This window comes from Arachis ipaensis, chromosome B9 (genome assembly GCF_059453495.1).
Source record: "Arachis ipaensis isolate K30076 ecotype BB chromosome B9, ASM5945349v1, whole genome shotgun sequence".
NCBI lineage: Eukaryota > Viridiplantae > Streptophyta > Magnoliopsida > Fabales > Fabaceae > Arachis > Arachis ipaensis.
The window spans coordinates 45,176,755-45,194,920 of NC_142444.1; the positions used below are offsets into that span (position 1 = coordinate 45,176,755).

Sequence of the window (18,166 nt, forward strand, 5' to 3'; positions counted from 1 at the left end):
CCGGTGGTAATACTGGAAAACAAAGTGCTTAGGGCCACAGCCAAGACTCATAAAGAAGCTGTGTTCAAGAATCATCACACTGAACTAGGAGAATCAATAGCACTATCTGAATTCTGAGTTCCTATAGATGCCAATCACTCTGAGCTTCAATGGATAAAGGGAGATGCCAAAACTGTTCGGAAGCAAAAAGCTACTAGCCCCGCTCATCTAATTAGAATCTGAGCTTCATGCAAAAAAAAAAAAAAAACTCTGAGATATTATTGCTTCTCAACCTTTTAGTCTTCTATTTTATTTGTCTAGTTGCTTGAGGACAAGCAACAGTTTAAGTTTGGTGTTGTGATGAGCGGGTATTTTATACGCTTTTTGGGGATAATTTCATATAGTTTTGAGTATGTTTTAGTTAGTTTTTAGTCTATTTTTATTAGTTTTTAGGAAAAATTCATATTTCTGGACTTTACTATGAGTTGTGTGTTTTTCTGTAATTTTAGGTATTTTTCTGGCTGAAATTGAAGGAGCTGAGCAAATATCTGATTCAGGCTGAAAAAGGACTGCTGATGCTGTTGGATTCTGACCTTCCTGCACTCAAAGTGGATTTTCTGGAGCTACAGAACTCGAAATGGCGTGCTTCCAATTGCGTTGGAAAGTAGACATCTAGGGCTTTCCAGAAATATATAATAGTCCATACTTTGCACAAGGATAGACGACGTAAACTGGCGTTCAACGCCAGTCCTCTGCCCAATTCTGGCGTCCAGCGCCAGAAAAGGATCAAAAGCTGGAGTTGAACGCCCAAACTGGCATAAAAACTGGCGTTCAACTCCACAAATGGCCTCTGCACGTGAATTGCTTAAGTCTCAGCCCTAGCACACACCAAGTGGGCCCCATCACACACCAAGTGGGCCCCAGAAGTGGATCTCTGCATCATCCATCATAGTTTATCCAATTTTTGTAAACCTAGGCTACTAGTTTAGTATTTAAACAACTTTTAGAGACTTATTTTGTATCTCATGATATTTTCAGATCTAAACTTTGTATTCTCTGACGGCATGAGTCTCTAAACCCCATTGTTGGGGGTGAGGAGCTCTGCTGTGTCTCGATGAATTAATGCAAGTATTTCTGTTTTCCATTCAAACACGCTTGTTCCTATCTAAGATGTTCATTCGCGCTTAACTGTGATGAAGGTGATGATCCGTGACATTCATCACCTTCCTCAAACCATGAACGTGTGCCTGACAACCACCTCCGTTCTATATCCGATTGAATGAGTATCTCTGAGATCTCTTAATCAGAATCTCCGTGGTATAAGCTAGAACTGATGGCGGCATTCATGAGAATCCGGAAAGTCTAAACCTTGTCTGTGGTATTCTGAGTAGGATTCAAGGATTGAATGACTGTGACGAGCTTCAAACTCCTGAAGGCTGGGCGTTAGTGACAGACGCAAAAGGATAGTAAATCCTATTCCAACCGGATCGAGAACCAACCGGTGATTAGCCGTGCTGTGACAGAGCGCGTGAGCGTAGTTTTCACTGGAAGGATGGAAGGTAGCCATTGACAACGGTGATCCACCAACACACAGCTTGCCATAGGAGGACGTGCGTGCGTGAACAAGAAGACAGAGGAAAGCAGAGATTCAGAAGACAAAGCATCTCCAAAACTCCAACATATTCTCCATTACTGCATAACAAGTAACCTTTAATCCATGCTCTATTGTTTATTTGCAATTCAACTGATAAACATAATTGACTTCCTGACTAAGATTCACAAGATAACCATAGATTGCTTCAAACCAACAATCTCCGTGGGATTCGACCCTTACTCACGTGAGGTATTACTTGGACGACCCAGTGCACTTGCTGGTTAGTGGTACGTGTTGTGAAAAGTGTGATTCACAATTCGTGCACCACAAGTCTACTTGAACTTCATCTTGATATTTAAATTGGTAGGATTCATGAGTCGTCACGGGACCTTAGCCCTACTTGTGCATGTATGTCTTGGAGGATTGATTTATTTTTAACCAAGTAAATAGAATCATTTTGCATTTAGTTGCATTCACGTAGATAGTTGCATATAGGTAGAGTGCATTTAGTTAGATCTCATTAAATAAATGTTGATATCATTTGCTTTCTCTTGATCTAAGCATGAGGACATGCTTGGTTTAAGTGTGGGGAGGTTGATAAACCCCATATTTAGGGTTTATCTTGTGTCGAATTTAGAGGGTTTTGTCAACCTTTCTCCCATTTATCCAATGAAATAGCATGGTTTTGTAAATTTTCCTTAAATTGTGCTTAAGAGTGAAAACATGCTTTTTAGGTCCTTAATTGTTTAATCTTGATTTACCTTCGATTCCATTAGATGCCTTGATATGTTTGTTAAGTGATTTCAGATTTAGGAGGCAATGATTGGATCAAGGGAATGAACAAAAAGCATGTAAAAATAGAGAACTCATGAAGAAATGAAGGAATCGCAAAAGCTGTCAAGCCGACCTCTTCGCACTTAAACGACCATAACTTGAGCTACAGAGGTCCAAATGATGTGGTTCCAGTTGTGTTGGAAAGCTAACATCCAGGGCTTAGAAAGGATATAAGATTTGTCATAGTTACTACACGTATGGTGACAAGTACGCGCACTATACGCCCACGCGTCGTTTCTGCCATATGATCCACTTAAAGCAATACGTGGCCAGCGAATTCTAAAGCCTTGTGGGTCCAATCCAACTCATTTCTAATGCTATTTAAGCCAAGGATTGAAGGGGAATCAACATAATTACACACATTAGTTTAGTTTAGTTTAATTTTCGGAGGGAAAGTTAGTTTTAGATAGAGAAGCTCTCACTTCTCTCTAGGATTAGGAATTAGGATTAGGATTAGTTCTTAGATCTAGGTTTTCATTCATGCTTCCCTCTACTTTTGCTTCTTAATTCTTTGTTGTTGCAATCATCTTCTTCTATTATTTTGTTGTAATCTCCTTCATGTTGCTTCTATGTTTTGTTGTAGATCTACTTTTGTTCCTTCTATTTTCTTCCAATTCAATTTGAGATAATTCATAATAATTGTGTTTCTTTTGGTTGTTGTTATTAATTCCTTGCAATAAGTAGTTATTAGATTTCATTGTTGTTATCAATTTACTTTGCTTTCCTTTTATGCCTTCCAAGTGTTTGATGAAATGTTTGGTTGGATTTTAGTATAGAATTTTCTCCTCTTAGCTTTGGTAGAGTAATTAGTGACGCTTGAGTTATCTAATTCATTTGTTGATTGAAGATTGAAAGTTGCTAATTGATTTGGATACCACTAAAGCTAGTCTTTCCCTTGGAAGTTGGCTAGAACTTGTGGAATTAAGTTGATTCATCCACTTGACTTTCCTCCATGGTTAGAGGTTAACTAAGTGGTAGCAAGGGACAATTGTGGTCACAATTGAGGAGGATAGCTAGGATGGGACTTCTAATTCTCATTCCTTGTCAAGAGCTTTTCTAGTTGTTAGTTTATTTCCTTTGCCATTTACATTTCATGTCTAATATCTCAAAAACCCCCAAATAACTCATAACCAATAACAAGACACTTCATTGTAAATCCTAGGGAGAACGACCCGAGGTTCAATACTTCGGTTTATAGATTTTAGGGGTTTGTACTCGTGACAAACCAATTTTTGTATGAAAGGATTATTGTTGGTTTAGAAACTATACTTTACAACGAGATTTTAATTGTGAATTCTAGACCACACAAAAGTCCAATCATCAAGCGACTGGGGAAGGATCCTCTCATGTTCAGCCAGTACTGAGCTCTCCAGGACCGAGGAGGATGATTCCTACCCCTCGGGTTCGTGTGATCAATCCTTCTCAGACTTCTGCTGCTACCTCTTCCCCTACTGCCGTTCCTCCTCCAAAGAGACAAAGAACTGTTGAGCCCTTCAATTTGGATGCTCCCGACTTTGATGCTGTCGGGTTTGTTGATCAACAGATCGCCCCTTATGGTGTGATTCCTACTGACGATGTTTCCCTCCTTCGTCACTTGGACTTTATTACCCGTAGTAGCATTAAAATAGCACATATGGGGGCGGCTCTGTACCGGATTGCCCAACATCTTCCTATCCATGCAACAAAGGCCTTTGTGGAGGAGGCCAAATCGGAGTTTGACCAGATTAAGGGTTTGAAGGAGGAGCTCGAGGTGAAAGTGACCAGGTTGGAGAAAGAGTTGGAGGGTGAAAAGACTAGAGCTGTTTCTTTGGCGGCCTCTGCAAAGTTGGCTGAGGATACGGCGTTGAAGCATAAGGAGAGCTATGTCACCACTTATAGGGAGATGATTGATCTCAGGGAGAGTTTGGAGTCTGTCCGAGCTGATTATGCCGAACTTCAAGGTCATCTTGTAGGTAGTGTTAATGCTGCTTATGAGAATTTGAAGGAGCAGGTTCGAGTTCTTGTGCCCGAGCTTGACCTTACTCTCTTCAGCTTGGACAACATTGTGAAGGATGGTAAAATTGTCCCTGATGACCTTGATGATGGTGACGATGTCGAGCCTCCTCCTGTGCCTGCCGCCAAAGTCTCTGTTGTGCCGACTTCTTCAACTCCTGCAGGTAGTCGTCCCGAGTCGGATCCTGATTGACAGATCCTGAATCGGGATGATGGGACGATAGATGCGGTGCCTCTTCAGACTCATCCTCCTTCACCTCGTGATGCTACAGCTGAGAAATCTTCGGATCCACTATGAATATTTCTTGGTGTTTTTGTGTACAGCCCAGCTTGTGGGCTTTGAACTTTTTATATTTTGTAATTTGTGGTTTCTAACTGCTGGATACTTTTAGTTGCTTTTCTGTTAGCAACTTTATTAGTTAAAAAACAAAGTAGCTTCTCAGGCTCTTTGGGTCGACTTTAGGTGGCCTCTTGAGTCTTGTTATTATTATAACCTTATTTCTTCTATGATATGCTTGTCTGCACCTATCTAACACCTTCTAGGTTTCTTTGGAGTGTTGGAGCCTTATTGTCCGGCCTCTTTTGATTGCCTTCGTACTCTCATATTTGTAGTTTGATTGTGGATTTCTGGGTCCAACTTGTATGCCTTCTGTTGGCCGATTTCTGCATTTCGACCTGAAGCTTAATCCATTAGTTTGGACCTTTGTTAGGTCTCTTTTATGGGTTTACCTTTTTTGGTATCTTGGTCGGGCCGGTTTTATCATGCTGGTCCCTTCTAAGTTATTTCTAGTAATCCTCTTTTTGGACCTTTGTCAGGTTTCTTTTAGGGATTACTTTTTATAACTTTTTTTGTTTTGGGCCGACTTCATCACGTCGGTCCCTTCTAAGTTATTTCTAGTAATCCTCTTTTTGGACCTTTGTCAGGTCTCTTTTAGGGATTACTTTTTATAACTTTTTGTTTTGGGCCGACTTCATCACGTCGGTCCCTTCTAAGTTATTTCTAGTAATCCTCTTTTTGGACCTTTGTCGGGTCTCTTTTAGGGATTACTTTTTATAACTTTTTGTTTTGGGCCAACTTCATCATGTTGGTCCCTTCTAAGTTATTTCTAGTAATCCTCTTTTTTAGGGCTGGCCAGGCCTCTTTCCAGGGATTTACTTTTTATAACTTTAGTTGTTATGGTCGACTGGTCCGACTTCTCTACGTCGGCCGGTCTTTAAGTTATTATTAGCAACCCATTTTTATTAAGACCTCGTCAGGTCCTTTCTATGGATCACTTTTGATAACTTCTTGCATTATTCTGTTTCTGTCGCTTTTTCATCTTTGCCGATTTTGTAGAAATTGGGTTTGATCCCCGTTGGTCGACCTTCTAATGAATTTGGTTTTCAACTTTGTTGGTCTTTACCGTGATCATGCAGTGAATTTAATTTTCACTTTCTGCCGATCTATAGCTTTATAATCGGGTGATGAATTTTTTGCATTTCAGATTAATGCGTCTTGATAAAAGATTTGTAGGAAATCTAAAAAACTTTATTCAAAATAGAAAATATGCAAATATATACATGTGGGAGTTTTACTCCTCTAAGTTAGGTATTTTATGAATCTTGGCTTGGTACCTCATTAAAAAACCCTTTCAGGAAAAAGAGTGCACCTCATCCTAAGATCCTTATTATCCCTAACTATAATACCTTCGTAGGTTGCAAGCGTACCATGACCTGGTAAGCTCTCACCCTTCGAGCTCGGACAGTCTGTAGTAGCCCTTTCCAAGTACTTCTATGACTCGGTAGAGTCCTTTCCAGTTTGCTGTCAGCTTTCCTTCTCCAGGTCGAGTTGTTCCGATATCATTTCGGATTAGGATGAGGTCGTTCTCGGCAAAACCTCACGGCACTACCTTTTGATTGTATCTTGAAGCCATTCGGCGTTTTAGTGCCTCTTCCCTGATCCGAGCTCTTTCTCGAATTTCTGGAAGTAGGTCGAGTTCTTCCCTTTGAAGTTGGGAGTTGGCCTCTTCATTGTAGTGGATCACTTTGGGCGATCCTTCTTCGACTTCCACTGGGATCATTGCCTCCATTCCGTAAGCTAATCGGAAAGGTGATTCCTTTGTGGTGGAGTGTGGAGTTGTTTGATTTGCCCATAGGACTTGTGGGAGCTCTTCATCCCAGGCTCCTTTTGCATCCTGTAATCTCCTTTTTAACCCGGCCAGTATAACTTTGTTGGCAGCTTCTGCTTGCCCATTAGCCTGGGGGTGTTCTACGGATGTGAATTGGTGTTTAATTTTCAAGTCGGCCACCAATTTTCTGAAGCCTGCGTCTGTGAATTGAGTGACATTATCTATGGTAATGGAGTATGGGACCCCGAACCTTGTGATAATATTTCTGTATAAGAATTTACGAGTTCTTTGAGCAGTGGCGTTAGCCAGGGGCTCTGCCTCGATCCATTTTTTGAAATAGTCTACCCCCACGATGAGAAATTTGACTTGTCCTGACCCCTGAGGGAATGGCCCAAGGAGGTCGAGTCCCCATTTTGCAAATGGCCAGGGTGAGGTTACGCTGATGAGCTCTTCTGGTGGGGCGATGTGAAAATTAGCGTGCTTTTGACATGGTGGACATGTCTTTATGAATTCCATTGCTTCTTTTTGCAAAGTTGGCCAATAAAATCCGGACCGGAGTACTTTTTTTGGCGAGGGCTTGTGCTCCAAGGTGGTTGCCATAGATGCCACTGTGTACTTCTAAAACTTCTCTTGTGTTGGAAGTCGAAACACATTTTAACAGTGGTGTTGAAATCCCTCTCTTGTATAGAGTATTATTTATGATGGTGTAGTATTGTGCCTCCCTTTTTAACTTCTTTGCCTCCTTCTTATCTGTAGGGAGTGTTTCTATTTTGAGGTAATTAATTATGGGAGCCATCCATCCTTGATCCAGACCTGTTATGGCTAGGACCTTTTCTTCTTCCGAGATTGACGGGTTCTGCAGCATCTCTTGGATGAGGCTTCTATTGTTTTCCCCTGGTTTAGTGCTGGCTAATTTTGAGAGTGCATCAGCTCGAGCATTCTATTCATGGGGTATGTGGTGGACCTCATATTCCCCGAGTTGTCCGAGATGTTCCTTGGTTTTGTCCAAGTACTTTTTCATGGTGGGATCCTTGGCTTGATAACTCCCCATTATTTGTGAAGCGACTACCTGTGAGTCGCTGAAGATGATAAGATTTTGAGCTCCAACCTCCTTAGCCAGCTTCAAACCAGCTAGTAGTGCCTCATACTCAGCTTGGTTGTTTGAGGCAGGGAACCTGAATTTGAGAGAAAGTTCGATTTGGGTTCCCTGGTAACTTTCAATTATCACACCCGCGCTACTTCCAGCTTTGTTTGAGGAACCGTCTACATAGAGATTCCACTCTGTAGGGATATCCAGGATGTTTGTAAATTCTGCAATGAAGTTGGCCAAATATTGTGATTTGATGGCTGTCCGAGCTTCATATTGAAGGTCGAATTCGGATAACTCGACTGCCCATTGTAGAATTCTTCCTGCTAGATCTGTTTTCTGCAGGATGCCTTTTATGGGCTGGTTGGTCCAAACCTTGATGATGTGGGCTTGAAAATATGGGTGAATTCGTCGAGATGTTAGTATAAGCGAATTTTTCTATCTTTTGATAGTTCAATTCGGACCCTTGTAGTGCTTTACTGATGAAATATATGGGTTGTTGTCCACTGTCATCTTCTCGGACCAGTGCTGAGGCTACTGCCCGATTTTCTACTGCGAGGTACAACACAAGTGGCTCTCCTTCCCGTGGCCGAGTTAGGATAGGTGGTTGTCCCAGGAACCTTTTGAAATCTTGGAAGGCCTGCTCACACTCCATTGTCCATTCGAACCTCTTTCCTTTCTTTAGAGTAGCGTAGAAGGGTAGAGATCTTATTGCCGATCCGGCTAGGAATCTGGACAAGGCTGTCAATCTTCTATTGAGTTGTTGTACCTCTTTGACACAGGTCGGACTCTTCATGTCGAGTATAGCCCGGCCTTTATCCAGATTTACCTCAATTCCTCTTTGTATGAGCATAAAACCCAAGAATTTACCGGCTTCTACCGCAGAGGTGCATTTTGCCGGGTTAAGTCGCATGCCATGCCTTCTTATAGTGTCGAATACTTGGGTGAGGTTGGACAGTAGCGACTCTTCACTTTGTGTCTTTATTAACATGTCGTCCACGTAGACTTCCATGATTTTTCCAATGTGGTCTGCAAAGACCTTATTCATTAATCTTTGATAAGTAGCTCCTGCGTTTTTGAGTCCGAAAGGCATGACGATGTAGCAGTAGTTTGCTTTTGGGGTTAAGAATGAAGTTTTTTCTTGATCGGGTGGGTACATTGGGATTTGATTTATCCTGAATAGGTGTCCATAAACGAGAGGTATTTGTATTCGGAGGAGGCATCCACCAGAGCGTCGATACTTGGGAGTGGATAAGGATCCTTTGGGCAGGCTTTGTTGAGATCAGTATAGTCGGTGCACATCCGCCACTTTCCGTTTGATTTTTTCACCAAGACGACGTTAGCTAGCCATAGTGGGTACTTGACTTCTCTTATGAATCCTGCCTCCAGTAGAGCTTGTACCTATTCTTCCACATCTTGGGATCGTTCTGGTTCGAGCTTTCTATGTCTCTGCTGTACTGGCCAAGATCCTGGGTAAACTGCTAGCTTGTGGCACATTAATTTAGGGTCTATGCCCGGCATGTCTACGGCCTTCCATGCAAAGAGGTCGACATTGTCTCGTAAGAACTGTACGAGCGATTCTTTTATGTCTCCCTTTAGGATTGTGCCGATATTGGTTATTTTGTCTGGGACATCTCCGATCTGGACTTTTTCTACTTCGCCTTCGGGTTGTGGACAAAGTTCTTCCCGCCCTTGAACTCCCCCGAGTTCGATGGTGTGGAATTCTTCTTTTCTGCCTCTGAGGTTTAGACTTTCGTTATAACAGGGGCACGCCGTCTTCTGGTCTGCTTTTATTGTAACTATTCCTTCCGCGGTTGGAAACTTCATGTACAAATGTGGAGTCAAGACTACTACGCCGAGTTGATTTAATGTTGTCCGACCTATTAAGGCATTGTAGGCTAAACTCACGTCAACCACGATGTAGTCTATGTTGAGTGTCCTGGATCGGTTCCCTTTTCCAAAGGTCGTGTGTAGTGAGATGTACCCTAGTGATTGGATTGAAGTGTCTCCTAGCCCGAACAGGCTGTTTGGATATGCTATGAGTTCTTTTTCTTCCAGGCCGAGTTTGTCGAAGGCAGTTTTGAACAAGATGTCGGCCGAGCTTTCCTGGTCTACCAGTGTGCGGTGGAGATTTGCATTGGCCAATATGATAGTGATGACCATGGGATCGTCATGTCCTGGGATGATGCCGACTGCGTCCTCTTTAGTAAAAGTGATTGTGGGGATGTCGGGTGCTTCTTCTCCTTCCTCAACATGATATACTTCTTTAAGATGTCTTTTGCGGGATGATTTGGAGATTCCTCCTCCCGCAAATCCCCCGTGTATCATGTGGACATGTCTATCCGGTGTACGAGGTGGTCGTTCAGCTCGTCCGACATCTTCGTCTCTTCTTCTTTTTCTTGGTTCGTCTGCTCGGCTGGCTAAGTACCGATCTAACTTTCCCTCTCTTACCAGTTTTTCTATGACATTTTTTAAGTTGAAACATTCGTTGGTGGAATGTCTATAGATTCGATGGTATTCACAATGTTCAGCTCGATTTCCTCCTCCTTTTTTGCTTTTGAGTGGTCGAGCTGGGGGTATCTTTTCAGTTTGACATACTTCTTGGTAGACATCTACAAGAGATACCCGAAGAGGGGTGTAATTGTGATATTTATTGATCCTTTCTCCATGCTGATCTTCTTTTTTCTTGGACTCTTTATCCTTATCTCGAGAGGAGTAGGAGAATCCGGACTTTGAGGTCTCTCCTAGTCGAGAGTTTTTCTCCATGTTGATGTACTTCTCTGCTCGTTCTTGCACTTCATTCAGAGATGTGGGATGTTTTTTCGATATAGAGTGGCTAAAAGGTCCCTCTCGCAAGCCATTGATGAGGCCCATAATGGCTGCCTCTGTTGGTAGACTTTATATGTCTAGACATGCTTTGTTGAATCTTTTCATGTAGTTGCAGAGACTTTTCCGATCTCCTTGCTTCATTCCTAATAGACTTGGGGCGTGCTTAGTTTTGTCTTTTTGGATAGAGAATCTGGCTAGAAACTTCTTGGCTAAGTCATTAAAGCTTGAGATGGACCTAGGGGGTAGATTGTCGAACCATTTAATTGCTGTCTTTGTTAAAGTAGTCGGGAAGGCTTTGCAGCGGACTGCATCTGAGGCGTTGGTGAGGTACATTCTACTTCTGAAATTACTGAGATGGTGGCTGGGATCTGTAGTGCCGTCGTATAAAGTCATGTCGGAAAGTTTGAAGTCCTTTGGGATTTTGGTCCTCATGATCTCTTTGGTGAATGGGTCTTGGTCCTTATGGGAGCTATCTTCGTGACCAGATCGAGTAGTTTTGGCCTTGAGATCTGCTTCGAGTTTTAGGAGCTTGTCCTCTAACTCGCGGCGTCACCTGGCTTCCCTTCGTATGTCTCTTTCAGCTTCCCGTTGATGCTCGACCTCTTTTTCGAGTTGTTTTAAGCGATCCTGAAGTGCCTCCATGGCTCCCGTGTTTGGTGAATTCTTGTCTTTATTAGGTTGAGGAGTATCTTTTGATGTAGTGTCTGCGTTCTTATGCGGCGTCCTTTCTTCTAGATCGGAGTCGTTGTCGTTGTCAAGGTTGTCTTCCATGATGATGGGATGACTTCCAGGTTCCTCGGCAACGGCGCCAATATTTCGAGGGTTACCTGAAACTGTAGGTCGATATCGGATGAGATCTTCTATACCGGTCAGAGATGACGTGTCTGGCTGGTGGGTGGCGGCCAAAGCTGTCGCGTCTGACTTGTTGGGCTGGCTATGCTGCTGATCCTTTGTCACCGGAGAGTGGGGGTACCTGCAAGGGACTCCGATGCTTAAGTTAGCAAGGGTATTAAGCAGGTTTTTTGTAGAATCAGAGTATGAGTTATACCTGGGTGCTCCAGTGTATTTATAATGGTGAGGAGTGACCTTCTTGGAGATAAGATAGTTATCTTATCTTATCTTATCCTTGAGTGAGGTCATCTTATCTTCAAGGGAACGCCCTTATCTCTATAGGCTTGGACTGCCTTTGGATTTGGGTCGTGTTCCTCTGTTTGGGCCCTATTTGGGATTTTCCTGGCGATTTGGCCTAGCTCTTTGAGTGAGGTCGGATAATCCTGACCTGAAGAGGTCGGTTGACTTGTCATCTAAACATCTCGGGTCGGACAGTTCGACCCAGGGTATGAACAGCATCCATGAAGGATAAGTATTGATATCCCGAAGAGGAATCCACCAAAGCATCAATATTGGGAAGGGGATACGGATCCTTTGGGCAGGCTTTGTTGAGGTCGGTATAATCGACACATATCCTCCATTTTCCATTTTGCTTTTTTACCAACACCACATTTGCTAACCAAGTCGCATACTTGACTTTCCTGACCAATCCGGCTTCTAGTAGTGCTTGAACTTGCTCTTCGACCAGTTGAGCTCACTCTGGTCCAAGTTTACGCCTTCTCTGTTGGACAGGTCGGGAACCGGGATATACCGCCAGTTTGTGTGTCATGAGTCCGGGGTCTATTCTGGGCATGTCAGCATCCTTCCAAGCGAAGAGGTCGGAGTTTTCCTGCAGGAGTTTTACGAGTTCTTTCTTCAAATCTATCTTTATCTTTACTTCTATGTTGGTATTTTTTCCGACTTCCTCTCCGATTTATACTTCTTCCGTCTTTCCTTTAGGTTGTGGTCATAGCTAATCTCTTCCTTGGACTCCTCCGAGCTTAATCGAATTGACTTATTTACCTTTACCTCGTAGATTCAAGCTTTCATTGTAACTTTTTTTGCCAGCTTTTGATCCCCTTAATGGTAACAATTCCGTCCTATGTTAGAAATTTCATGCAGAGGTGAGGAGTGGAAACAATAACTCCTAGTCAGTTTAGAGTTGTCCTCCCAATTAGGGCATTGTAAGCAGAAGCTACATGCACAACAATGTAGTTGATGTTTAGGGTTTTTGATTTCAATCCCTTTTCAAAAGTAGTATATAAAGAAATGAACCCTAATAGCCTAATCGGTGTATCCCCTAGCCCGAGAAGAGTATCCGAGTAGAATTTCAATTCCTTTTCTTCCAACCCTAACTTGTCAAATGCAGGCTTAAATAGTATGTCAGCTGAGCTTCCTTGGTCCACCAAGGTCCTATGTAAGTTTGCATTGGCAAGTATCATAGTAATCACAACGAGGTCATCATGCCCAGATGCAATTCCTTGCACGTCCTCTTTTGTGAATGAGATGGTCGGGAGATCGGGGGTCTCTTCGATGACATAGTAGACTTCTTTCAAGTATCTCTTTCGAGACGACTTGGTCACTCCTTTGCCGGCGAATCTCCTTGCTATCATGTGGACATGTCGCTCAGGAGTTTGTGGGGGTTGACCTCTTTGACCAACTTCTTCATCATCTCTCTTCCTCTTTCTATGGCCGTCAGACCTTTCCATGAGATATCTATCTAACCGACCTTCTCTGGCTAATTTTTCTATCACATTTTTTAGGTCGTAACAGTCATTTGTAAAGTGTCCATATAGCTTGTGGTACTCGCAATACTTATTATGACTTCCTCCCTTTTTATTTTTGATTGGACGCAAGGGGGAAGCTTCTCGGTATGGCAAATTTTTCTGTAGACATCTACGAGAGAAACTCGTAGCGGGGTGTAGTTGTGATACCTCATAGGTTTCTCTGAATCAAATTCTTCTTTCTTCTTGGGATCCTTTTCCTTTTCCCGTGCCTAATGAGGATTCCCTAGTCGCCAATTTGGTTCTCGTAGCCTGGCATTTTCTTCCATATTGATGTACTTTTCAGCTCGCTTTTGTACATTGTTTAAAGAAGTCGGGTGTCTTTTTGAGATAGACTTGAAAAAAGGGCCTTCTCGGAGACCATTGACCAGTCCCATTATTATTGCTTTTGTGAGTAAGTCTTGGATTTCCAAACATGCCTTGTTGAATCTCTCCATGTAGTCCTTGAAGGATTTGCCGACTTCCTGTTTGACTCCAAGCAAATTGGGTGCATGCTTGACCTTGTCCTTTTGGATTGAAAACCGTGTAAGGACTTTTCGCACAAGGTCGTCGAAACTAGCAACCGAACTAGGTGTCAGGTTGTCAAACCATGTCATGGCCGACTTTGTTAAGGTTGTCCGGAAGGCCTTGCAGCGAGTAGCATCTGAGGCGTCAGCCAAGTATATCTGTCTTTTGAAGTTACTTAGGTGGTGCCTCGGGTCGGTCGTCCCATCATAAAGATTCATGTCTGGACTTTTGAAATTTCTAGGAACTCTATCCTGTATGATGTCTTCAGTGAAAGGATCTTTCCCTCCCTAGGGGGTGTCTTCCCAAGTTGTGCACGAATTCCTACCTCAGAGGTCAGATTCCAACTTTGAGAGCTTTTCTTCCAGCTCTCTTCGTCGTTTAATTTCTCTTCTCAAGTTTCTCTTTGCCTCTTGCTGTCGCTCTAACTCCTGCTCTAGTTGTTCAAGTCGGCCATGATGTCCATGTAACAATCCCATAAGGTCGGTGGAATGTGGTTGGTTTTCATCTTCCGGGTGACGAACCTCGGAAGGAATTCTTCTGTGATGGCGATCGCTCGACGCGCCTTCACCATGGGGTTCCTCCGACCTTGGAGGAGGTACCACAAGGGCTTGATCATTGTTGACCATGTCTTGTTATTCTGGGTCTGACTTAGATGTTGTATGTCCGTCTTCAGGGTAATCGTCCGCCATGGAGTGCTGATTCCTAGGTCCCCGGCGCAACGGCGCCATTGTTCCGAGGGTTACCTAAAATTGGGTCGAGTTTAGGCTTGAACGTAAAGTCCAAGCTCTTGGGAAAGGTGATTTCTGACTTGTCCTGGGTTGTACGACTGTCGTCCGAGTTGTTGAAAGGAAATGGGGGGTGGTACCTGCAAAACACTCTGATGCCTAAGTCAGTAAGAGTTTTAGCAGGTTTTAAGTGTATTGGAACTTAAGTATACCTGAGAGTGTCAGTGTATTTATAGGTGATGAGCCAATAACTGCCCCTTTATCAAGGGGTTGTTAAGATCTCTCTACTAGAAATGGGTAAGAGATATTAGAGGTTAGTTATAACTCCTTCAGAGGAGAGTTATAGGGTTTTGTCTGATCTCTCAAGAGATCGATTACGTGGTAGTTGTCCTTTGAACTTTTATCTACTTTTGGGTTTGGCTTATGTTTTAGGACAGATATAAATACTATTATTGTTATTATATTATATTAGTGTAATGATATTTTATACACATCTATTTCAATATCAAATTCCACATTTTTTTCATATTTAAAAAAAAATCAGCCTAAATAAGGATGTACCAAAATAGTGGTATAAATAACGTAATTCGAAAATAAATTATCTAAAAAAAATTGTGGTACTCACATCTCAATCCAAAGTATGAAAGTAAAGCTTATGTCTAAGGCCCTTGTTTCTAATGATCTTTTTTGTGTAGAAAATGACCTGATTAAGCTCCAATGTCTCTGTTGAATTGATACTTCAACTCTCCGATAATTGACATATTATAATAATAAAAAATATCATGCGTATATTAAAAAATAATCACTATATATTTATATATATTTATACATTAGTTTTTATATTTTTAATTAAGTAATTAATTATCAAAATAATTATATTTATAATAAATAAATAATCAAATTTATTTATAGTCATTAATAAATATATTTTTTTTAAATATTAAATATGTATTTTATACACCGTGATTAGTTAATGGCTGATTTTTTTTATATAATTATATAATAATTTGACATGTTGGTTATGAAATAATGAAAGTTGGAATCCAACAATAATAATACCAAAATAAGCCATCAAAGCACCTGATATATAATAGCTGTACTGCCTGTACAAGATATGCTCTAAATTCAAATCTAGGTTAAACATCATACCAAATATGTAACTAAAATCCAATAAGTATTGATTTTGTTTTCATAGTTTGATGCTGGATATTTGTTGGTTGATGGTCAATGACAATAGATGTAGATAGTTCAGGTGATACCTAACCATGTGCCCAACAAACAAATTGGAGTTTGAAAATAATGGTTTTAACTTTTAATTTAAGGGAATACTACCATAAAAATTTTATAATTATCTTTATATGAAGATGTTTCTTTTTTATTATTAGATCATAAATTATATAGTTTAATTTTGATGTGTTACAAAAAATATTATTTTTTTTTAAAGTGTGATTAAATAAACAAAATATACTTTTAACACAAAAATTTTTATAAAAAGATATTTTTAACATCTTTATTTAAATAAGTGCCTTAATTTAACTAGTCTATTACTTTTACTTCTCCTTCTAGGATTTTAGAAGCTTTAATGTTTTGGTCCACCTTATAAATGATCGGTGGTGTTGCACTATAAAATGATTTTAATAATTAAGTCTAATTAAATTAGTCTAATAATTTATTTATTAAAAATTATTTTAATGAAAATTATTTATTGCTCTATATTTAAGTTTTTTTGGTAATTAAATTTAGTCAAATTGATTCAAATCCAACAAAATTCATTCACACAACATGTGCGTAAAATCACACCGTTTTTCTTCTTCTTCGTGTTTCTTCATGCGCCTCCTTCTTCTATTGGTGTTGTTGTTGCTGCGTTTTATTTTTGTTTCTTCTTCTCCTCCTTTTCTTCATGTGATATTACAGTTATTTATTTTTTTATTTGATTTTTTAATTTTATTTCTGTTAAGAAAGTAAAATAAGAAGAATTATAAAAAAATAAAATAAGAAGAATTGAAGAAGATGAAGAAGCAAAAGATAAAAAAAGAAGCAGTAACAGAATATGAGGGGAAAGAATGAAAACGAAAAATTTTGAATTACGCATAATTTATCAGAAAAATAACATCGAAATTTCTTAACAAGAACATATAAACTTCTTAGTTTTGACACAAAATTTTGTTACAAAAGCACAAAAATGTTTTCTTTAATACATTTTTTCTTCTTTTTATTCTTCTTTTTTTTTTTTCTGTTGCTCTTATTTATTCTTTTAGAAAAATTATATTTTACATATTAGACTTGAATAAACATGTTTGTACTGTATTGCAATCTTATTTAGTTGAATGACTGTAAGTTCTTCTTTTTTTCTACTGATTTTGTAGCATTATATGTTTCTCTTCTTCTTCTTCTTTGTCTTATTTTTTCTTTTTATATTCTTGTTAAGATCAGAGAGTAAAATAAGAAGAATCATGAGAAGGTAAAATAAGAAAGAGAAGATGAATAAAAAAAAAAGAAGAAGATGATAATAATGAAAAAGAAGAAGGAGGAGGAGGAAGAGTTTTAAATTATCATTAAGTAATTTTGTTTTATTCTGAATTCAATTTTGGTGCATTCTGAATTTAAATAAGGTGCACTTGGTTTGAACTTGTTTTGAACTGGTTTCGTTTGTGTGTCGTCATCATTAAGGAATTTCGATGCAGTGTGGATTTGAACTGTTATACATATAAGAAGAAGACGATAATGATAACAAGAACGATAACGATAACAATAACGATAATAATAATGACGACGATGATGATGAAGATGGAGAAAAAAGGGACGATAACAATAAGAATTGTTACAGGGTCTTGAGGGTTAGCCTCTAACACATAAATCTTTACAGGCTCTTGAGATTTAGGTTTAAACATAAATCGTCCTAAGTTGCTATGTTTTAAGAGTAAAAAGCATAAATCATCCCAAGGTAGAATGATTTATGTTTAATTTGGGAAGCTCATTATCTTGAGACGATTTATGAAAAGACTTTCAAGTATAAATCGTTCTAGAATGTATCGTTTAACATATAATCTTAAACACATTTTTTCTGGAATAATTTATATATTAATACAAATAAAAGATTCACATTTTAAAAATTGATTTAAAAAAATCAAGTAATTTTGGGATCTTTTTATTTTATTTAAGTAAAAAAACTCAAATAATATTTTGATAATAACTTTTAAAAAGAATAAAGCACTCCTGGAAATGACCCAAAAGATATTATAGATTACAAACAAGAAAAAGAAGGGAGACTAATTAAGAAACTAAAGTTCGGAAGTTGTGGCTAAATGATTCACGCAAGTCGGATATAACTTGCAAGATTCAATGGACATATATAATGTATCTTTGGAAAGCAAGGAGGGCCCTCAAATCATGATTAATTTTATTGCACTGCATATTATTATTAACATATTTTACACGATTACCGGCCAAAATTTGAAAAGTAGAAGCAAATTAAATAGAATGTGGAAGCAACACTCATGGCTCTATTTGAGCACTACTACAGTAGATTAAGACGTGACCAATTTCATATACCATATAGATCGATTGCCACTCGATCCTTTGATGTTGATTTTAATATAGTCATAACCTTTTTTTTTTTCTATTACTAAAATAAAATCCTTCAAGGATAGTCGTTGAGTTGACACTTCCACTTGCGGTGGTTGATTATAAGAAATTATTAGATGTTGATATCAAATAGCAAATATGATACATGTATACAATAACTGTTAGAAGGTTTATAATTTCATTGTTACTATTTTTGTTTACAAGAGGAAAAGAAAATATATTTGGTTAGTTGATTTTTTGAAAGCAGATATTATCACTTCTAAATTTATAAT

The 18,166-nt window shown here is 39.5% G+C and overlaps 1 protein-coding gene across 1 annotated transcript; it reads right to left on the minus strand.

Annotated features, from left to right (window-relative positions):
* Positions 1-13,289: 13,289 nt before the first annotated feature.
* LOC148544512 (uncharacterized) lies at positions 13,290-13,802 on the minus strand. The gene has a single exon (XM_088498947.1). The coding sequence runs from the start codon at positions 13,800-13,802 to the stop codon at positions 13,290-13,292; it is 513 nt and encodes a 170-aa protein (XP_088355073.1).
* Between the last annotated feature and the right edge of the window lie 4,364 nt (positions 13,803-18,166).

Bases quoted from the DNA above. Each gene is read 5' to 3' on its own strand.
- LOC148544512 (XM_088498947.1), bottom strand. From the start codon at position 13,802: ATGAATCTTTATGATGGGACGACCGACCCGAGGCACCACCTAAGTAAC.